Consider the following 24000-nt stretch of genomic DNA (forward strand, 5'->3'; position numbering starts at 1 on the left):
CCCCTCTATAAAACAGCTGAGTAAAGCTAAGATTAAAAAAAAAAAAAAAGATTTACATTGAAGTTGGTCCAAATTTGAAAACCTTGTGCAAACGCTTCAGTTCATTTTATGTTTAAATCCAACCGTGTCATTATCTCATTGCAAAAAAAGTGACAAGTTGAAGAGGAAGAACTACGAGAAGCTTTTGTTCAAAATATCTGCTCTGAAACTACATTACAATTCCTCAAGTTCGTCTGTCAAGGGTCATTTACCCCCCCCATTGTATTCAATTCACAGCAACATCTCCATCACCACCTCCTCTGTGACCCCATTTCTCTGGCTTGTCTCGGCGCTTGGCCCCTTTCTCTTACTGGATACACATCGTCAGGGCTGCCTGATAGAGAGAGCAACTGTGTCATGCAAGGGCTTGGACATGTCTACAGATAAAATGGAATGGAGTATAATATATCTTGGATGACTTCAGGGAGGAAAAACAGAACAAAAATTATTTGACCTTCACATGTCTTGTTAAAGCTGCAGTAAGTAACTTTTTAAGAAATATATTTGCTACATATTTGCTAAAACTGTTGCTGTGTTTTTACACTATAAGACGGATAATCTTTGTCAGCCTCTGTGGTAGCAGTTTTCTAGTGAGCGTAACAATGCATGTTAAGGCAAATTTGGTGTTTCCAGTATTAAAATGGGCAGTTGTGTTTTCAAGAGGGACTCAAGTATTCATGGATCTCAGCTATTCACCCAGCAAATACTGGAGGTCTGCTGTATTTAGAAATATTTCTAGCTGCAATAAAGCAGGATAGTCGTGGAGCAGAAACTAACGTGGGGCCAACTATCACTGCTAAGTGAAACTAAAGTTGCTCAGCCATGTCCACTAAGCAGCTGCTTGCGGGCTGCACCTGAGCAGATAGCCTGACTAATTAACAAGCTAATATCAGCTTATTAAGCTTGAGTGAAAGATAAGAGCAGAGCAGCAAAAACCTTTAATGATCGGCACAATGCAAATGCTTAAGTGGAAACTAAGGAATAATTTGGCTCTGAATATAAAGAAGGTCATGAAGGGGGTCAAGGATTTTAGGAGGGGAAAAAAAAGATCCCATCCTCAAACATAAAAATAAAGTGTGTGTGTGTGCGCGTGTGTGTGTGTGTGTGTGTGCGTGCGTGTGTGTGGAGAGTTCCCACATTTATTCCTGAGGACTCCTATGTCTGAAGATCTTTCCTGGGCAGCAGACAGGAAAGAAGGACGAAGAAGGCCCAGCAGCAATTCCACTTCTTGAGAGTCCTCAGATGGAAAAGACTGGAGGGGATGCTGCTGGTGACCTTCAATTGCTCCACCGTTGAAAGTGTGCTGGTGTATGGTATCGCTCTCTGATATGCTGGCTGCACTGAGGCTGAGAGGAAGAAACTGGGCCGGGTGATAAAGTCAGCTGGTAAGATAGCTGGCTGCCCTTTACACTCCATGTTCAAATGTGTTTGCAGCAGTACAAGTTACTGTTTCTTTTCCGTTTAAAATAAATTATACCAAGTCAGGCTTTTTACAGCTTTAGTGGAAATACCTTCGTCCAATAAAACCAAGGCACTTTAACAAAACGTTAAACTGTGTAAATCCCATACCAACATGAGCCTAACCCCCAGCAACAGGACATTAAAGTCAATAGGCACAGTTAGGGTCAAGGCCAGGAATGACGGAAGCAGAAAACTTTCTTTTTAGCAGTTTTTATTGGACTAGCTAAAGGCCAGAACAAAATAACTTATCATCTAAGTAAGAAAACTGCTTAGGACTCTGCTTTACTCTCTCGATGTAAAGCAACTTTAGTAAAGTTGCTCTACAGTTTTCCAGAGTTGAGCCACGTGACATTGACAGAAACAAAAACCTTTACACTAAACGTCAGACGTAAATAGAGTACCATCATTATGGCTTCTCCGAAGATGCATTGGGACAAAATTAAAGCAAACATTGTAAACACCGTTTGGATCGGTTGCAGTCGGGCTCTCGCTCCTATTTTAAGCGACTCGACAGCTTAATGGCAAGAAGCTCTGCTGAGATCTCCCTAAAGGAAAACGTCCTGTAATGAAATCCAGTGGGAGGCGAGCTGTTGCTGGATAACAACACTCCACATGTGAGTCAGACCGTCAGCCACTCCGGGAAGAGTGTTTTCCAAATTCCCAAACTGTGACTGGGAAAAGGTCAAGGCACACTTCATAAAGCTTTTATGGACTACCTTTTGAGAGACTGCAAAGTGCAGACAAGGCTACTTGTACCACCAACTGATGTAACTCAACCGTTGCCAAGTTTCATCCAGGATAGACTATTTTTTGGTTAAACAGAAGAGAACTCGTCTCGATTGCAAGCATTTTGCCGCTTGCGAAGATGCAGTCGTTGCAGCTTTAAGTGGAACTACGTTTAAAATGAAATGACCATCGAACGCAATTGGGCATGTCGAAAAAGATCAATGTTAGCAGCTTATCTGTGTCCAACACATCCTTGGAATAATGCTGAGCTCTGAATAGAATCTGCATGTATTTACCTTTTGTATGACATCTCACAGAAACAAATGTGAACAGAAGAGGCAAAACATAAACCACACAGATTTAGATCCATGGACAGAATTACCATAAAAGTACCTGATAAACCGCTATCTAGTCCTTTCAGTTGCAAATAAGGACCTGCTACTTTGCTACATTTTATTTTTAATTATAGTCATTTAGCAGCTGACAGAGGAAACCTGTTTATTTAACGTGGTCCAACTGCGAAGATTTTTATAGCCTATAAATGCTTTACGCCCCGCTACAAGGGAAGATTGGGCCATAAATTAGAAAATAAAACCCCTCAATTTAATGTAAAATAAAACTTTTTTAGATACAGCGAGAAAAGTAAGTGTAGAGATAAAAATCTGTGCCAAATTTGATTTTAAGACAAGCGGTATATCCAGTTCCAAAGCCAGCGGGCGGATCGATCATGCTTCGGGCTTGTGCTGCAGCCCGGGGCATATTTTACTCATAGTGGAGTAGAATCAAGCCAATAAAAGAAAACATCACACCATCTGTAAAAGGAAAAAAAAAAAAAAAACTGCTGACGATAAAAAAAAGAGCAGGGAAGAATAATGATCCCAAAGAAAAGTTTAAATTACCACAACGGCCCAGATGCCTCCTTGCAGAAACAATCGGAGAAAAATCTGCAGAAAATGAACCGATAAGACTCTCAGTTGGCAACAAAGCATTTACAGGCCAAAGACAGCTGCCGACCTGAAGGGCGTTCAATCCTTTCCTGCAAGCACTTTTGCATTTTAGGCTTGCGGAGGCCATAAAAGATGCAAATAAAAAAGTAACACCATTTAAAAATTGAAGACAACCAGCCTTTTGGAGAACATTTTGTATTCTACTTACTTAGCTGCTCTCATGATTGGAAAATTTGCCCTGTGGTGCCCGCACTGTTTAATGCATTTCTATTTACATACGTTTCAACTCAGGTCGATCACACAGACAAGTGGTAATGGACCAAGCCAGCTGCTTAAATAGACAGAAAAAGTAAAAACGCTAAAAGCATTTTTTTTTTTTTTTAAATGAACTACCAAGCATCTGATGATTGAGCAGGGAGTGATGTCGAAGCTTAACAAACGCACTCCAGTCTGCGACATTGCAAACATGGAGTCGTTTCCAAGATGTTTTGGCTACGTAGATGAATTTGCATTCGTGCAATCAATCACCGCGATCAACATCATCATCTGTGGTAAGAACAACCCTGCTTGCTGAAGTGAAACTGCACTCAGTCAGCCTTATACACAGATGACATTGATGAATGGGCCAGGAGATTGGGAAATGAGACAAAAGGAAAAACATTAAATAAAACCCATTATCGTTTCTGGGTTCTTTTTTTATTTATTTATTTATTTATTTTTTTTCTGAAGGAGTGGAAATGAATAGAAAAGGGTGGAGCTGTCAGCCGACGACGTAGAGAGATGGACATTACAATCCCAAACCAGAACAGAGCTGCACAGCAATCTGACAACTTCAGGAAACAATTTCATCTCGAAAGGCATCCCATCGGCAATCATGTCAGAAAGCCTATGGGGAGGCCTCCTTCTCCGCCGCTCCCCCCGCCTCCTTTTGGGGTGATATCAAAAAGCTGTGCTTCGACTTCAGAGCAGTCATCTTCGAAAGTAAATAACATGCAAGATAAGTGAGTCTACCTGACAACTTTAACAAATGATCGTATCTGTGTTTAGGAGCGGCTGGCCGTGCATTCTGAGAAGAAGAAGAAAAAAAAGGCTGTGTTCACACGACTCTCGGATGCTCAGAAAGACTCGGAGAAGAATAGCGATTCCTGCGGTGATTCTGGGTAATGTACGGGTAAGTGCAGTGCGCTATGGGAGCAAAACAGTGTATAAATCAGCACTTCCAGTCGTTATTGTGCTAATTTCTCACACCTGCCCCTGGGAAGCTTTTTGATTAGCAGCTTCACAGCTGTTGCTCCACTTGCAGCAGTTTATCTCCATAAGTGATTGCTGATAAATTCTCCCGAGACTGATGCAGAGCTCCTCTGAGATGTAAATGTGAGACTTAAAGAGTGGGCCTGTGAGCAGATTCGAGGGGTGGATCTTTGCTCCTATGGCGCTCATTACTGATATGAGAAAGTCTGATGGCTCGTTCCGTTTCTGAACACATATCTGAATAAATTAGCAGGGGACAGTTTTAATGTGACAAAATTTTAGTATCAAGGTCAGCCAGGCGATACCGACAGCACGGTACGACCTGAGCGAAGTTGACCTTCTGACCTTCCTCAAATCTAATAAACTTGGTATAAGACATTTGTGCAGAAAAATGCTTTGTTTGTGCTGCTATCATTAAAAAAAATAAAAATAAATTACTAAGTTTCTGAAGGTCATAGAAGGTCAACCCATTTGTGAAATCAAACAAATCTGGTGTCAATCAACTGAGCTACATTTGTGTTGGTTTGTGCTCCCAAAATGTGTGTTTGTGCTGCTTTTGTTTCCACGATATTAATTAAAGTTCAAAGGTCAAAAGTTCAACCAACCCCTCCACATTAACCAAATCAAACAAAATTGCTTTTTTTTTTTTTAAAGCTTATTTATAAAAATCTGAAAACAGACTAAAGGTTTCCCAAATCCCAAAATGCAAGTATTTCTGATTGTGAACTACAGATGATCAAATGCAGTCCTTATGTGAACCAGATATTCTCTGCTAACAAGACATTTTTATTTTATGAAAAACAACAGATCAACTTCAGAACTACTTTCTGTTAACATACCTTGAAGACACACAGATTCGCATCTAGGACAAGGTGAGCTCTTAATGATTTCTAAGGCTTCCAATAAGAGTGGAATTGATGATTCTGGTAAAACAATAGACTTTTTAACCACTAAATGTACTCAAATTAAATATTTTTTGTGACTGTGATACTGCAAAAAAATTGTATTAGATTATAATTCTTTTTAAATGGTTTCACTAGGGGTGCCAATAACTGTGATGGGTGTTGAAATGGTTCTTCAGTGATGGATGATTAGGAAATTTTAAGTGCCTAAAATTCTGCTGCCACATGAAGATATTCTGCATAATCATTTAAAAATAAGGTTTATGTCGAGGCAGGACAAATAACTTTTTATTATTATTATTATTATTATTGTCAACAAACACCGCCATAAAACTAAAAGGAAGAAATTATTTATCCCATTTACATTTTCCGGCCGTGTGCCACGGAACTTCATTATCCTCTAAAACTATTAAAACCACATGAAAACAGCCACGGCAGAGCAGTAGGTGTCACATTCCTTCATTAACGCGGAGAATAAACTTTGTTTTGCAGTATGGCGTTGTTTATATGAGACGGCGGATGCACAGAATGTGACCTTGTCCTCATGGATACCGTCACCTGCATATTAAACTATAGAAAACGATCTCAGTTTGACCCAGACATGGCAGCTCTCTAATGGTCAGTTCCTTGGCTAATAAGCGACGCAGAAATGAACCAAACATGTCGCGGTGTGAATTTACTTTATTATAATAAAGTTATCACTTCATAAAGCCGACGCAGAACCGGCCAACTGCACTGATCAAATATATTTCAGGAAACGACTGCTACTGCACAAAGCTGGAGTTGGACGCGTTCCCTCACCACTTATTCGAGACGATATTAAAAAAGAAAAATGGATGCTTTCTGGAGACTCCAAACAGTCTTTTAGTGGCTCTCGCCGCGGTTCTCCAGGGTCTGCGTTCCATTCTAATGGCTTTCAGAACACTGTTGTGTTCTGACGACAATTCCCTAATGTCAAATCAATTTTAATTTAGAAGTGGCTGCAGGCCATGTCAGCAAATGCGTCTTAGGGCCTTCAAAGAGATACAGTGATGTAGTTTTAATGCTTGAACAATGCTTTTAAGAAATTCCCGCTTTCTTCGGAACAGAAGTACCCCCCATTATGGTGGTATTTATGTGCAAATGGATCTAATGAAAGTGACAGTGTGCTCAGTGTTGGGCCATTTGGGGATTATGCTTTTTCTTTCAACCAGATTTCTTTTAGTTGGGTAGTGTTTTGGAAAGGTTTATGAAACACTGAGGCATTGTTTGAAATGTTGGAAAAAGGAAACAAGAATTTGATTGCTTGAGAGTTGAATCTATGTCATACAAGGTCATTAGAAGTGAGTTTGAATATGCTCGCTGCAAAAACAAAGTCTTACCAAGTGTTTTTGGCCTAGTCTTTAAATATCTCATTACACTTGAAACTAACTTAGTGTTTTTACATCAAGAAATACGAGCTTGTTTTAAGTAAACACATAAAAAGGACTACTTCCACTGGCAGATTATTCCACTTATAGGAAAAATGTCTTACTATAAGTGAAATATTCAAGAAATATTGACTTAAAACAAGCTCATATATGTTACTGATAAGTTTACCTCGGTAGAATTTAGTTTTTTTTAAGTGTTTGAAGCCCTAAAATTACAAATTAATATCACAATCAAAAACTCCTGGCAACCAAGATGGTTAAAATAAACAAGCTAATAAACTCACTATTTCCCCCTCCACTTGAGGTTGCAGAGACATGTTGCAGGTAATTTACCTCTGGAGGATTTAAAACCTGCTAGAAACAAATCCTGGCGAAAGTTGTCGACCCTGATTCTTGGTGTTAAATGTTACCGTGGGCTTATGTCTGACCTGCTGGAGAGGTTGAGCAGTTCGTGCTTGTCGGAGACGGTGGACTTGTCCTCCAGCTCCCACAGCAACACGTTGATGAGGTGGGAGTTTTTGATGACTATGGGCACCTCCTCGAACATATTTTCAAAGCCGACGCTGGCCTTCTTCAAGCTGGAGGAACAGAACGTGAAGATGATAAAACCACATGTTATAGTTGGCTTACATTCAATGAACTGCGGTTAAGATTCAGGCAGTTAGTCTGCATTTCCACTCAGATGAAAAACAGAAAAAAAATTAGTGGGTAGAATCACATCACTGACAGAAATATGTGCCCTTTTGTTAGAAAAGCAGGTTAACCATTAAGCAATCTATAAGGTATCCACTAACAGTTCCGGTAAAAACAAGCACACCGTCTGTCAACCGAGTTAAAAATGTATAAAAGGACATGAGGTTGTTTTAAAGGGGATGGCTTCCATAACAACCAGCCACATTAACCTTTAAACAGAGCTGTTTCTCTACCGAAGTACATTTGCATTCAATTCCCAAAATCTGCCTTTTACTGTTGAAAAGGTAATGTTTTGCAATGTTACTCCCCACCTGAGAATTGTATCTCATCACTAAAAGAAAAGGGAAAATAAAAACAAATCTTAGACACGCTGCATTTTGATTAAGTTGCTTAACAGCACATGCCCTTGAAAGCCCCCCCTGCCCCAATCTCCTGGTGACACTAAATGAAATGACTTTGGTTTAAGCTTGGTTAATATCTCATGCGCAGCTAATAAACAGAGTCTCAACACGTTTTCAGAGAAGATCACATGTGCCTCCAGGCTCAAGGATGGAGGATTCCAGAAGTGAGTGGTCGGGGGAATAATGGACAAACGAATGGATGGACAGATGGATAATGGACAGATGACTAGATGGAGGGATGGCTGGCAGGATGACAGACAGATAATCAGATGGATGGCTGAAAGGATGAATGCATAAGAAATAATGGCCAAATGAACCGATGGATGGATGATGAACAACCAAATAGATTGATGAATGGAGGGAAAGACAGAGACAAATGGAGTCTTGAGAATGAACCAAGGAGATCATGGTGAACAAATGGACAGACGGACAGACAGGAGGATGGATGCATGGCCGGCTACAGAACAGACAGAAAACTAGACAGAGAAATACTCGTATTTGTCCATGGATGGATAAATGATAGAAAAAGGATGGAGAAGAAAAGGACATTTCAATGGATGGATGCGTAAGAAATAGTGGGTATATTTACAGATAAATGAATGGATTGAAGAATTGCTGGAAAGACAGACAGTTGGACACACTTTTGACAAAAGCAAGGATGGATGGACACATAGGAAGACACATGGATTGTGGAAAAACACTTGGATGTATGGTGGACAAATGGATGCAAGGACAGACTGGAAACTGCTCTGTCTTCTTGTCCAATATTCATCCAAACCTGGAAACAATCTAAAGTTTTCCAGTCTGCTATAGTCCACCGCGCTACTCGTGCAAAGCGCACATGCTGCAAACAAATGTCAAAGATTGGCTTGGTAGATCCTTGCTCTAGGATCAATACACATAACTGCATTATTCTGCCTTGTTTGCTGTACCACAGACCAGCATGTCTGTGCCATAAATGGGGAATAAAAGAATAATGGAATCTTTTAAGATATTATATTGATTAAAAGTCTTTTATATTCTAAGTAGAGCATCACCTCAGGCAAACATAAGGAGAGACGCTGACGCACAAAAGTGGGTTTCTGTCTGAAGCTTAGAATGGAGGACAACTCGTCTTGGAATAAATTATAAGAGTCTGTAGGAAAAATCCATAGTTACATAAATACTGCTTAGGAATTTGGCACAATTATCAATCTGGAGTACTTTAAAGTATTTGCTGCATACTGTGACCTTTCCAAATGTCTGCAGCGTGCACCGTACCATAGGCAGGACAAATTACTGAACCATACTGGACACTGGCACACTTAATGTCAAGCTCTCTTGTACGTTGGGCCCCACTGGATAAAGTCAAAGGTTCCCTACACGGGCGGACTAATTTGATGCTGTAGATTGTGTGCTGAAGTGGACACTATTGACCACTGCCTGCACAGCCCAGTGGAGCTGGAGGGAGGTTCAAAGGGATCAGGCCACTCAATTCTCATCTCTCTGATGTTTTTCCATTTTAAAAGCATGAACAAGATTTGCGAGCATATATAACCTCAAATATAGATGAGAAAGATGGAGGGGCTGGGGATTACGCTGACTGAAGCTGACATTGGGGAGACGACATTTGAAGTTTGACACATTTGTAGGACAAAAAAGTTGAAAATCACTAGGGGTGGACAAGTTGGACTTGAAGTTTCATTACAATATTTAGGTAATTTTTAGGTAACTGTATGGCTGTGACTCAAAGGCACAACATCCATAGCTCCACAAACACAAATACTGCTCTAGAAAATCATTCCCATTTATAATACATTTCTTTAAGACACCAATCACAAAGAATTGTGAATTGAACCACTAAGTTGCACACACTGCATTTAATCATATGCAATAAATTAAAAATCTTTTAACAAATTTATCACAAGAATTTAATAAATGACACAAAAGGCCAACCCCAACAATCGCAGATTTTGTTGCATTACTTGTTCATTTTGACAGTAAAAAAACCTGAGAAAATCCTGTAAATTTGCATCGATATCATTCTTAACCATCATATTCCAATCATATGCTTGTTAAAAGCACTGATTGTAGCTACAGCAAATCATAGGAAGTAATGAAAAGCTGCAGAAAGGAGTAGGCTCTCGACTCGTGGCCAAACGCTGGCTCAGGAAAAGACTGGGGGGCAACAAAGACAAAAATATAGAGAAATAAAAATAACAGAAATAGCAAAGAGCAATAAAACAGTGCTATTAAAAAGTCCCTCTGTCTGTAAATACACTTTGTAGGAGTCAGAATGCAAATCGGAAGGTTCTGAACAGTCCGTCACCTAGCGCCTCCGGGGTTTTATTATTGGACAGATAACGCTTGCACTTATCTGAACATGTGCGCCGCGTCCTCACGTGCGTGTTTGTGTACTATGTGAGGCCGGCTGCACTCGGACTTCTCCGAACCACAAGGAAAACAGTCCCCTCATTACGTTCATTTTTAGCTGCAATTTAAAAGCAATTACGACAAGCCTTGAGGTCAGAAAAAGCGTAAACATGGAACATTTGTTCGACGGGCAAGGGCGAGCTGATAAATCATCATCATCTTCATCAGTATCCATCTCCAACTGCCAGTAAATGACTCCCCCGTGGACGCGCGCTGCTGCATTTGCATCCGCTGAATAAACAGAATCAAGAAGGGGCGAAAAAGCTACGGTTTTAATTCTACATCTCGGTAAGTAATGTTTGTCCATGAGTGGATACACAAATGGAGACAAAGGATAGACAAGTGCGTTGCTCTGTGATGTCACTTACCCTTCAGTGGTGAAGTCCTTCTCCTTGCAGATCTCCATGAGCTTCGGGGTGAGTCTGTAGGCTTTCAGGGATAGGGAGCCTTGGGCTGTTTTTATAGGATCTATGATCAGAGAGCGGGGAAAAAGTTCTTAAACAGAATCATGTATAATTAATAAAGTAAATGAGCCAACTTTTAATTTCATTGTTTTACGTTCAAGCTGTAAGTGAGCCAGCTTACAACAGACATACACAATGAGATTTGCACATCAGTCTAGCAAAATGTGTCCGACGCCTACTGGTTGAACTCTATCAGACATGTCAGACAGCCAACCAAGCTTATTGCTGCACCGAATGCAATTTTCTGGCCAATCGCTGATCGTTAAAAAGCTGATCGATAAAAGACAATATCATCATGTATCGGTTGTGTTCCCAACTGTGCATCCCAGTTCTTTAGCCTTGACGACACACAGTGTCCTCATGGACCCATTGACTAACTTGTAAGCGTTTTGAGGGTGACAAAGGGTTGATGACTGTGCTTTGTTCTCCATCGTTTCCATCCAGGGATGCCGTCTCACAGAATCAAGAGTTTCACATTTTTAAAAATGTCTTCATTTACAATATCACAGAGTTCCTCTCATTGGAGCTGAGGGACCAGTCCCAACTCCTGAAAGACAGCTCCACGTCATAATCCCCTCTACACCAAACTTCACAGTTGACACTAATCTGTCAGGAAACTTCAGGTCGCTTAGCAGCTGTCAAACCCAGTTTGGGTTGCCACACAGAGAGAAAGGTTTCAATTCTCCAGAGAACATGTCTGGATTGGTCTAGAGTCCACTTGGTGACATGCTTTATCCCCGGTATCAAATGTTTTGCATCAAAAAGCTATCAGTATTAGCAATATCACAACAGCAAAGGACTGCTTGGATAAAATGCAGCACAGAGTCTATTTCAAGTGTCACATGTTCTCTCTGTGCTTATTGAAAATAGATCTGGACAGTGGAAATGACTAACTGTCCAGCTTAACTATATATTTTCTTGATATCAAACATCCTTATTTTGCGATGCTCTTGGTGGCATAAGGCTTAGATACAGATCTAAGAACTTCTGTATCCATTGTTCGTGAGCTAATCTGAAAGCCACATGAAGTTCAAAATCTGTATCTATTGATTTTGCAGGAAGTTGTTGACCTTTGAACTAAGTGCCTCAGCATCCATTGATCCCACTGTTTTGTTGTTGTTTTTTTTGCACAGATTACCTTCAGATAAAATCAGGTAAAACATATTTCTGTTGCAAAGTTTTTGGGGAAAGTGTAATGATACTGTGCTACCATGATATATATGCATTTTATTTTAACTTTGATACGGTCAGAATCTCAAACTGATATGCATTTAATTTCCTGCCTGTAGTCCAGTCATAATTAGATGTTAAAACAAAGTGCGAACATACAGCTCATTTAATATATCTCAGATTGTTGGAATATGTCAGCTAATGATTCGCTATATAGTGAATTTTCAAGGATGCAGCCATGTTCTGTAGATGCCCTTTAACTAAAAGCTTAATGATGAAGTTTCACAGGCTTGCTTTCTAACTTCCTGGCCATTAAACAAGTTCAACTACTGGATCTGCAAATGGAACGTAATGACATGACAATAATAATCAGGATTTGTTTCCGTTAATGAAACACAAAGGTTTGTATCTGCCCTCCGTCCCCAACACCATCAGCCAGACATTATAATAGCTCCAACACAGAAAGCATTGTGTTCCTGCTGACAGTAAAAGTGGTTCATTGAAGACTCGTTTCGAAATGCTGCTAACGTCCCCGTGACAAAGTACGAAAGAGAAGTCTCAAGCCGTCACTCATCTCTAAAGTGTTCTTCAGAAAAAACAGACTTTAAGCTCCACTCAGACTTTGTATCGTAGCGTGTTCGTGGAAGAATACGGTGGCTTGCTAAAGATGTCATACTCCTTGAACATTTTCATATTTTGCCTCATTACAAATCACCAGCTTCAGTGGATGTTATTAGGTTTTTCAGGAAATGAGAACACATAAAGATGTGCACAATTCTACAAAGTTAGAAGGAAGTTGATGCTTGGGTTTAGTTTTTTAAACAACAAAAAAAAATCTAAAAAATGTGGCATGCATTAATATTCAGCCCCTTTTTTCTTAAATACTCTCTAAATAAAATCCAACACAGTGAATAGCCTTCACTGGTCATCTAAACATGACCAACTCCACATTAACTTATGGCAGTGGATGGATCATGCTTGAGGACCTAGATATACGTTTCTTCAAGAAAAAAGGGTAAAAAAGCAATAAAATAATTCAGATGAAAACAGATTCAGGTTTTAAAATCGCCCAATCAAAGTGGTGCATGTTATGTTAGTCAAGCTCAAAAAATACAGTCAAAAAGAGTTTGTGGTTGTAGCGTGACAAAATGTAACTTCTGTGAAGCCAATCCGGTTAATCTAGTGTGTTAATCTAATTTACTCATCTGTGAATATGAATGCCAAAGAGCTATTAGCAAAAGATGGATGCTGCACCTCAGAGTTGTTGTGTCTGGATCTTCCCCTACTTATACGGCGCATGACTCACAAAATGACTTTCTGATATATGCAGTCTTTAAGGTATGAAGACTGTTTTTACCTCCCTCCACACGTCCCGTTTCAACAAATTTTATTTAAAAGCAATACGGCATCCATAAGCTCTTCGAAACCTCTGAAGGAGAAGACTGGAAATGAGGAAAAAATAGTCACCAAGATTCAAGAAAATGAAAACGGAAAAAAAAAAATAATAATAGTCAGAGGACCTTCAGAAAACTTGAAAAACTATTGATGGAGAAAATATTAAACTGTTACAATCAAGTCTTTCTGCTTGGAAATGTAATAGAAAGAAATCTAAGATGGTTTGAAACATTTCACAGGTACAAAATCCCACAAATGTTTTTAAACATTACACAGTAAAACAAAATTCTTAGAATAATTATCCAGGCAATTCATAAAAACTAGATGCAAGCTATCAGTTTTTTTCTCTTTATGCAGCAGGTGCAATAACTGAGATTCAACCAACTGAGAGTGAGCAGGCTACAATTCACCTGAAGTCTTTGTGTAATTTATTCACTTTCCCAAAACGTCAGCCTTGACGAGCTATTTGCCTACAGATTCGCCAGTCGAAATAAAGACTGACGGTTGACAGCAGGTCTCAGTTGTTCCCCGGTGAGAGCAGAGAAGGCCAACACGAGGATTGCTCCTTTAAATCCACAGGAAGTGTGCTGGCTGAATTAAAACACTGAGTGATCCTGATTGAACTCTAAAGAGCCTCTTGAATTCAGACACAAAGCCTTGATCTATTTCTGAGAACAAAGACCTGCTTCTTCCGTGTGACGCACAGATAATTTTATGCATTAGTCCCGTTGGTCAGTATGCAAGAAAAACAGAATGCACTTATGTTTGATCTGCAAATGTCAAAAAGAAGAGACTCGGATCAAGACAACCAAGAGCGCAGAATAAGGTCTGAAGGAAAACGCCCGTTGCTTTCAAATAACACAAATTAGGTGGAGAGCTGTTGTTCACTGCTCCCCCAAATAATCAAATAAGAGCATCTCAAAAGCATTTTATGTCTTCCCAATCTAATTTTAAGATTGATCCTGATTTAATGTAGAATCTAAGTTTATAATTGAAAATGTTCTTTATTTCAGTTATTCTGATCAAATGATGAAACACATGATTCAATAAACAGTGCAATATTTAATCATTTATATTGATAAAAGTTTGTTGTTTATGGTTTGCAGCTACTGAAAACCAAAAATTCTGTTTCACAGAAAATTAATATACAATATTAAATTGCTAAGAAAAAAAAATTATTAGAAATGTGCCATTGCCACTTGACTCAATGTAAAGTTGAGTTGAAGGAAAAATGTTATCTAAAAAAAGATGCACTATAAACAGGGCAACTGTCCTGCTGAGAGGATTTTGAAGCCAAGTTCATTTAACAGTTTAGGAGAAACTTACAAGGTGCAGATTAATTTTGTCTTATGGAAATTATTTGCTGATGAAATCATAATGGAAACGATTCAGATCAACTGATTCGTTTCTACTCTGTACAGATCTATCTATGCTGTGGCATTTTATTTCCATTTTGTTGCAAGTTTGTATTTGGATAAAAGGTGTACACCAATATCCACGCTTGAACTTTATTGGACACGAAAACCCAAACAAAGAATAAATGCAATATTTTGTACCGCCCCTAACGTGGTTCTGAAAAATGAGGAAGAAGCGCACAGGGTCTGCTAATGGAGACGAAACCGGTCAGAACCGGTCAAAGTCAAGCGGCTTTAGATCCATCTGCAGTCGGTGAAGCACAATCTCCAATTCTGCTTGATATTTAGAGAAAATGATCATTTCCTTAAAAGCCAATCAGTTTCTCAGCCAAAGTACCTTCAAAACATAAACCTCTAATTACCCCTGTGTGTGTCCATGTCAAACTCGTCGATAAACTAAACCGACTCGTTCAATGTATTTACCCAACTGGTTTTAACAACCTGTCGTCCCGTACAGGCACCGGACACCGGTTCGGTTGGCTGGCTGATTGATTCTTTCATCGGTATAAAATGACCGGTGAGCTAATGACAAAGAGAACAGGAAAAAAAAAAAAGAAAAAAAAGCAATCGATGTTTGTTTCCCCTTTGACTTTAAGCAGAGATAATGTAAATTCCTTTGGGGTGCTTTGATCCGTTAAGTGCTGCATTATTGATTGACATTAGCGGGAGGCCTCTTTTAGAATGAGAAAAGGCTGCGGTGCCCCGCTGCCAGAGCCACCGGCTGGCAGGACCAGTCACAGACTTGCAGCTGAAAAATTCTTCTAATCTATCTTGGGTCTGAAAATGATCTTAAAAGGTAGAACCTGACAGAGTTTGCTGGTGAAACTCAAAGCTGTCTTTTTTTTTTTTTTAATAAAGATGGCAGTTCTGTTTTTGTCTTTCACCTGAAAAGTAAAAGACAAACTGTGAAAGTAAAAATCTGACTTCATCAAAGATTTCTAATCTTTGTGTCACAATGACAACTTTTCTTTTGCTGCTCATAAATCTGAGGGGAATAAAACTCAACAAAGACAGAAGTTTGCTACATGATCAAAAATTAAAGCCTGGTGTCCAAATGTGACTTCATGTCTCCAGCTCTTGAAGTGTATAATCTGCGTCAGAGTTGCGTACCAAGCGGCTAACCGATGAACGCTTTTATCTAATTAGCCGCAGATATCCACGGGATTAATGTAAAACACTGCCTCTGAACTCAGCCACTCAGAGTGGTCATAAATTACCATTCATTTAGTCGTAGAGGGGATTTAAGACCAACACGGTTTATTGGTGAAAGGCTTTCATTTTCTGTACTGTTGGTTTAAATAGGGCCGTGTCTGGGAAAATGAACATCCTCTGTAGTCGCATTGTCATGTGGCAGCTCTTAAAGATTTTCACAAAGAAGTTCATGGAGGCACATTATGTCTATTAGTGTCATGTTATTGGCAAGGAGCCACTCAGCTAATCCTGTTTATGTCTTCCTTCTTCCCTCTCTGTGGCTGACCTTACTTAAAGGTCAACAGTACCTTACCCACAACATTTCCTCACTAGTGCGACTTAAGGGGTTGGAGAAGACGACGCTTGCCTGCCAGACCGAGTACGTTAGATTAAGTAATGGGGAGGGAAGGAAGGAAAAAAAAAAAGTATTTCGTTAGTGTAATTACTGTGTCACTCATCTACTCCCAAAACCCCAGCAATTAATTTCCAAGTCCTGTTCTGTGTCACGGGCGTCTTTGCAAAGAAAGATTTGGTGTGTCTGTCAAACTTCTTTTTATTTCCAATTGATGAGCTGTTTTATTAGCCTCTGACCAGTTGACTTTTGACCTAATGGCCTCAGCCTCCGTGATTCTGGAGTCTTAATTCCTTCCTGTATGTGAGTTGTGTGCAGCTATTACTCGCTGCTCATCAGAATTCGGCGAGTGTGCATATTTGGACTGACATAAGGTTGTTCTGAGATTATACTTTTGCAAAAAACACGATTACAGTCGTTGCCTTGAGCAGATACAAGATTATGAGGGGAACAGGAGAATATGCAGCACCCCCACTCACTCTACCACTCTATTATCTAGGCAGTGTGAAAATGTCTCCAAAAAAGATTTGGAAAGAGTCCTCAACCACAAGGGCAATATATTTTATGGAGATTTCTTTATAGATCAAGACAAAATGGAGCTTGGTTGTAAAGCAGAAGTGACACTAATAGATTTTTTTAATTAAAAATCCAAAAAGCGTGTATTGTATACTAATATACGAACTATCATCAGGAGTCGCCTTTTATGTCGATTTTTGTCCCCATTTCCTCCTTCCGATGATCTTAAAGATGCCCTGGTTATCGAGATGTCCCTAAAGCTGATCTGAAGAGATATCCCTGGTATGTTAAGAGGGATCTGACTGACTCGGAAGGTTGTCTTTTCGTATTTATTTATTTTTTTCGATTAACTATAGTGCACAAGCTTTTGCCATTGCTTCTTCCCAGTGGGGCATGCTTGTTTACTCCGAACTCACGTTTGGTGTCAAGAGGTTTGCCAAGATTTTTTGTCTAACATCTGGTGAGTGAAGTCGGTTCGTGTGTGGAGTGTTACTCCTGTCATGTGGCTCGACATCACAACCAAACCTAACATTTCTTATTATCTTGGTATGGTGTCAGATTTTGGAAATCGGTCGACAATCTTAAAATCTTGCACTAGTAGTAAACAGAGTCTAGATTTGTCTGTGTAAATGAGGCTGCTCTACAAAGGCTTGACAGAAAACGTAAGTGAATAAACAGCATCATTTGTCCAACACACACGATGCTGTTGAAAATAAAGACATATCATAAAACATGATGGTGGTGGCAGTGTGCTTTACTTCACAAGGGAGAAAGCTACTGACCAGACTTGATTGAAAGCTGGATGGGAGTAAAAACAATGCAAACCTGGAAGAAAATCTGCTTTGTATCCTGCAAAAGACAAACAAAATTCCAGTGGGAAATGACCCGAAACATAAAGGAACAACTGGCAACAATTTCTGTCTCTAAATGTAAAAAGCTGGTCGAGTAAAATCTCCGAAGACTTTCAGCTATTATTGCAGCACAAGGTGGTTTGATAAAGGTTGGACTAACAGGGAGTGAATACAAATGCATGCAATGCTTTATCTTTTTATTTATTTTTTTGTGAATAAAAAAAAAAGACAAAGCGTGGCAGAATGAAGTGTTTCTTTCTACTCCTATTATATTATCTGGAAAGGCTCTTTATCTGTAACCATCAAAATGACAGATATTTTTCTGAAATATCCAAAACTGAAAATTGCTTTTCTAACATTTAAAACCAGAACACAATATATTAGTACCATTCTCTGGTTGTATTCTTAGATAATAGCGATCAAAAGACACTAAATTTGTCCTGAGGTTCTTTAATTGTGCCTGACAATGAACACTGACTTTCATCAACTCTCTTGTGGAAGCCAAGGAAAATACAGCGTACCAAATCAAAACAAGCCTCGTAATTTTAACCTGTATGTTAGTTTTCTTCGTTTCCCTCCAGAAGTCGTTCCTTGAAGACTCAACGATACGTCTTGGAGTCAAGGTACAGACCTAAACTGCTGCTGCTGACCTACGCTTAAGGAACTGCTTTCCACCTGCATGAACTTGTTCATTAGTGGCAGTCTATGAATCGGTGCCTGACAAGTGCACACCACCGCAATACATCTCACCTCTGTGTTCTTGCTCTATACTTGGTCAATATAACACTTCCTCCCGCTGAGAGCAATAGATTGAACCTGACTAGCACATGTAGGCATTACCTCCGTTGACCGATGCTTGAACCCAGCTTCGCCGTGGAAGCAAGTCCCATTTTTCCCAACATCGTTTGTCTCAGTTACACTGATCTTTTTTAAATTACAAGCCTGCAATGATTGGTTCCGTCATTGCTTCGATTCTGTGTTTGGATTATGTTTTTGACCTCTTCAAAACAGACCATCTGTTGTGACAAATGTCAATTGCATTGATTTGAACACTTTAACCTTCGGTGCGGGACTACTCACCATAGATCAGAACAACAGACTCCTCAATGGCGTGTTGGTAGCTGAACTGGGAGTCTAGCAGAGCTCGGCTGACAAAGGAGCCATAGTAGGTGGACTGGTACCAGCCCACATGCAGATGGTCAATGTTGACGTGACGCAGGGAACGCATCATCTCCATCTGGTACTGGACTAGAGGAAGAAAGAAAGGAGAGAGGTGGAAACCATGAGTGATGAGGGGGAAACTAGGAGGAATGGAGGAAACTTTCACTGGAATCCGAACTCATTTTGTTTGGATCTTTAATTAGATAGTGGCCATCTGGAAGTGGACACGGAGTATAAACAGAGGGATAAAAAGCGAGAAAGAGAAATATGGTGAAATAAATTAGCAGCTCAGATGTGAAGGACAAACATGTTAAAACTAAGCAAACGAAAGGCTGCATCTTCTCTCAACAAGTGATTGTGGGGGATTTCTAAAACTGCAATAATCTCGTGCTTCAGGTCATATCCGACACAGATACACTGGCATGCTTCAGCTCCTGGGCAGGAGGCTAGGTGCATTACAGAGAGTCTTTTCATTATGACGGACACCTCCTAGCTTAAAACACAAACACCCGTCCTCATTGGCTTTAAATAATGGCCAAGGCGAGCGAGCAAAACATTATCTGTTGTGGGCTGGCTGGAGGAGGTTGATAAATCAGGCCTTGATTGGGCAGCTGTGGCCTCTAAACCCCTGTCTGTAGAGTATAACCCTATCCTGCTGAGGCTGTTAACAAGAACAAAGTGGAAGGGTGGAGGAGAGGGAAGGTGAGGCGCTCAGGGTAAAAAGAACAAAGATGGAGAGCGGTAGGACAGCTGGAAGAGTGGAGGAAGGTGTTAAAGAGGAGAAAAATGAGATCAATGAAAGGGGAGATGTACAAAAAAAAAAGGGGAAGACTGCACTTCTTTACTGACCTGAATTTGAACACATTGGTTATTTTATGCTAAACAGGTAGAGCTTCACTTGATCATTTGACAAAGAGTGGATTCAAAGACTTGGACATGTTCTTAAAAAGAAAATAAGCCTAATAAAATGCAAATAATATCTTCATTTCTTCTCTGCTGCAACACGTCTAAACAAACAGCCGCCATAGGCCAAACATCGCTTTGCTGTTTAATGACTCTTGCCAGAGCACAATGCTAAGAGTCTCCTCTTCCAGCACAACAATGCCACTCTGAAAAACAACCTCTCCAGGACTGGAGGACGGGGACGGTCGTGCGCACAGACCCCCCTTTTCATGCACTGTCCTGCGGGGGAGGGTTGGATGCAACAATCTATCCTTTTAATCTCACCTTTTATTTAGAGATTGACATGGTCCAGGAGACAAAAATCCGCGTGGTGAATGGACAGGGCAATATAAGGCAGGGGCAGGGACGGAGGAGGACACGGTGTATGAGGGGCAGGAGAGGGAGTGTAATTCAAACCACAAGAGGCGTTTGTGTTTGAGGAAAAAGGTTTATGGTAGTTAATGCATTTCTTGTCGTAAAGCGGCTCAACAAAGTCCATATCATAGCCAGACTTTTAGGTACTTTGAAATGAGACTTAGGACATTATGAAAACATGCAATTGAATCATGATTTCTGAATGCTCTGTGTGAGCTTCAGCACATTGTTTAGTAAAATATTTGATCAAGTGTTGGTCTCAAAGGCAGGAAGAGTCAATCACGTTGGCTAAATATTTAATTGGCCAGCAGGAGGCGTTTCCATGGCATTAAGCAATGCTCTGAACCCAGAATATTGCAAACATTTCAAATGCAATTGGAATCGTGATTGGTTGAGCCCTCCTTCAAAGCAACCAATATCTATTTAAATGTCGGTTTTGGTACCAAGCTATGATGTTTATTATATATAAAATGTATCAGTGTTAGCTCTGGGTGATTCTATGGTTAATAGTTTGTATTATAAGGTATTAATGATTGAATGCTGTTATTGCTCGTCAAAGTAAAATTTCCAACTTTTCAACATTGAATTTCCAATAAAACTGCATTCGATGCAAGTCCCGTTAAAAACTCTGAGATTTTACCTTCATCACAAAGAAAGGAAGAAGGCAGCGACAGTACAGTGGGTTATTTTTACTGCTAAAAAGCATCAAGTAGTAGAAGTAGCTGCTTTTGAATTTTAAAACTGTGCAAGGGAAGTTTTATATAGATGTTTTAGTATATATGCAAGAAAACATTGAGTATTCCTGCGAGCTGTTTACTGGGTAATGCTGAATCAATAGCTTTAACCACGTATAAGCAAGCTTTAGAAAACTCTGGTTTGTTTTATGCAACTTGCTACCAGCACTGTAGCTGAAGCCAAACGTAATACTTTTGCAAGAAACTTAAACATGGAAAAATAAAAAGTACTGCAGGATCTTTGACAGCGATAGGATTACAGGATTATACATATTTATGCAATAAAGCATATGTCCCTAACCTTTACCTGATTTTCACTAAACTAAAAAAAACTAATCTCCTCAAAAGACCATGCTATTTATTCAATCATTTAAAAACTAAAAAGTAGGTTTCTTCTAATTTTTATGCATTGTTAAACAAGTAAAAAAAAGAAGAAAATCTAAATTTTCAGCATTCATTCCATCTACCTGCAATCAGAAGTAATCAAGGAAAATCGGGTGGATTTTATCCGCGTTATTCTGCATTTGAGGACGAGAAGGAAAGAGCCAATAAATAGCATTCCCGCAAAGAAATAGGCGATGGTTAAAAAAACAAAATGAAACGGGGAAAGAAAAGGACAAAGCTAACAAAACGCCAGGTGAAAACATTGAAGTGACAGACTGAGAGTGGGTCTGCTGGAGAGGGGCCCGGAATATGACCAGACTTCTCAGCAGACTAAAACAGAGCTCAGCGGAGGGGGGAGGCAGCCTGCGCTCTAACCACCCCATTTGTCTCGGCACTTCTGCTTCTCTCAGTAGGAGTCTTACCTCTCAGTCGCCACTGAAGCGTACACCTGGCCCAACACCCCATCATTAGCAGGGAAATTGGGCACAAAACTCCCAGACAGAAACTGAAGGCTGAGCGACTGACAACAGCAGGGAGAAAACCACAGACTGTTTATTCCAGTCAGCATAGTTGTTTATAACCTTAACTCTAACAAGCAGAGGACTGTCTTATGTTTTATTAAAAAAAATAAAAAGTATAAAATGATGACTTCACTTTTACAGTATTACTGCAGTGCTCCTTTTTGTGTTTGCCCATTTTACAACCTTTTCTAATGCACAAACAACAACCTATTAAACGGTTCTGGTCTTTTCATTTCCCAATCTGCAAGGCAAGCTGGAACACACTGGAGAGTTGCTCGAGTACTCTCAAAGTAACACTCTAAAATGATTTTAGAGAGGACTATATAACTGCGATTTAAATCTTTGGGAGGCATCGCAAGTCGATTTAAAGAAAACTAGTAATTAAGGAGAAGTGTTATTTACAGCTAATTGCCACATTTCTAGAGGATACTTATTTAAAGAGCAGTAATGGGTATTTAAATGACATTCCTACCAAAGCAGGGTAAAAATATAAAGCAACTATTCCATCTATCAACCTTTGCTTAATCATAACTTGCAGTAATAGTTCATGTAAAGCCTTTTCTTTAACCATATGATCTCTAGTCTATTCAGAGAGGCCTCAAAGTCCCTCACCGTTTCATCAAGTCATCTTAGACAAACAAAAGAAAAAAGTTGTGCTTTCTTTAAAAGTGTTAAACTGAAAAGCTGGGTCGAAATACTTCTGTGTATCCTTGAGATGTAATACGGTTGGGTTGTTTTTTTGTTGTTTTTTTTTCTAGCTCTGACGTGAAATCACAGAATGTGGTGTGAAGAGACATTGATCTGGCGAAGGTTATAAACAACATTTTGAAGTGGTGAGATTTCTACAGCACAGAAAAAAGGCACCATTAAAGATTACTGAACAGTTAACTATTTACTTTACTTTGAATCTGAGAACAAACTAACAACACGCATCCACGCTGCAAAGACCAATCTAGGACGTAAACACGTTGCTCTCGGTTTATTGAAATGGATTACATCTCCGTACAGCCAATGACAACGCATGCAGCTAGTTTTACAGGCTGGAAACTCAACTGAGTACCACTGATCACATCAGAGGGAAATTGAAAAGGGTGCCTATAGCCTTGGGTTACAGTTGTGAGATCCAGAAAGCTTGATTTATATCTCATTACACACCAGCCGAGGTATCCTCTCTACTGGAGGTGAGCTGAAAAACACCGACTAATAAGATACAAGCTGGCGCTGAACCAGACAGTAGGAAGGACATATTACGTTTTCTTGCTCTGTAATTTGACGTGTCATAAATGATAAAGGGGGATTTGAGATTTTTTTTTTTTCTTTTTTTTTTTCTAATATCTAGTGTTGTGTAATAGGTTCCAACGGAGGTCCCATGCTGGCCAGTCCGGTGTGGTTAGCTGAAAGAGGGGGAAAAAAGAGAGAGAGAAAAAAGAACAGATGGGCATCCTAAATGAATGGCATTTCAATGGAAGAAGGTGAACGAGGCTGATAAAATACACAGCCTATTACACCTAGTGTAAAGCTGGGTTTGTGTTTGTTCCCCACCTGGGGAGGGCATAGCAATAGGATCAAACAGAATAGGCTGACAGGAGCACCGGGGTGCCTCAGGGCAAGACTTTGCAGTGAAATCTGGGGCACTTCCATTTTTAAGACGGCTACTTTGGCACATACACCCAACCTAAATACTGTTCCTGACCAAGTACAACTATTTTTATAGAAACTGTAGCCTTATTTTCAAAACACTTAAGAGGAACACAGACGTCTTCTTCCTGTCAGTGTGCAACAAAGAGGATGTTCTGCCTCTGAACCACCAAATGAGATGGTCTGGGTCTCATAATGGTCGACTTCAGTAAGGATTAGCCGACTCTGCTGCTTGACGGCGTGTTGGGGTAATTAAAAAGAAAAAAAAAAAGACAATAAAAACACACCGGGTGTCATGCATATGATTTCTTCCCATCAATGCACATTAGAAAGGGTGAGGTTAAGTGTGCAGAAATGGAAAAGCTCTCTGGACTTCAGCCATAGGTAGTTTCTCATGCAGCAGTGATGCTCAGAGGATAAAACCAATTTAAAACCACCTATGTGTTTTGACCTTTATAACAGCTAATGCAATCCAAATTTTATGAGCAAAACTCCGCAGCATCTGCTGAGTCCCACTCCACACCGTTTTTAACTGTACGCTGCCCACGTCTTGTTGGAAAGTTGTTGTCAGTAGGCCTGTCACGATAAATTTTGCTGAGCGATTAATTGTCTGAAAAATTATTGCGATAAACGATAATATTGTTTCAAGA

At 39.8% G+C, this 24000-nt stretch overlaps 1 protein-coding gene across 1 annotated transcript in view; it reads right to left on the minus strand.

Annotated features, from left to right (window-relative positions):
• Positions 1 to 24000, minus strand: part of LOC103134963 (eukaryotic translation initiation factor 3 subunit H) — a 72094-nt gene that overhangs the window by 16553 nt on the left and 31541 nt on the right. Inside the window, exons 3-5 of the mRNA XM_007547522.2 lie at positions 18676 to 18843; positions 10610 to 10709; positions 7164 to 7313 (exon numbers count right to left, since the gene is read on the minus strand). Of these exons, the coding sequence (XP_007547584.1) occupies positions 7164 to 7313; positions 10610 to 10709; positions 18676 to 18843 (418 nt within the window). The remainder of the gene's footprint in view (positions 1 to 7163; positions 7314 to 10609; positions 10710 to 18675; positions 18844 to 24000) is intronic.

This window comes from Poecilia formosa, unplaced genomic scaffold (assembly GCF_000485575.1).
Source record: "Poecilia formosa unplaced genomic scaffold, Poecilia_formosa-5.1.2 Scaffold0, whole genome shotgun sequence".
NCBI classification, from domain to species: domain Eukaryota; kingdom Metazoa; phylum Chordata; class Actinopteri; order Cyprinodontiformes; family Poeciliidae; genus Poecilia; species Poecilia formosa.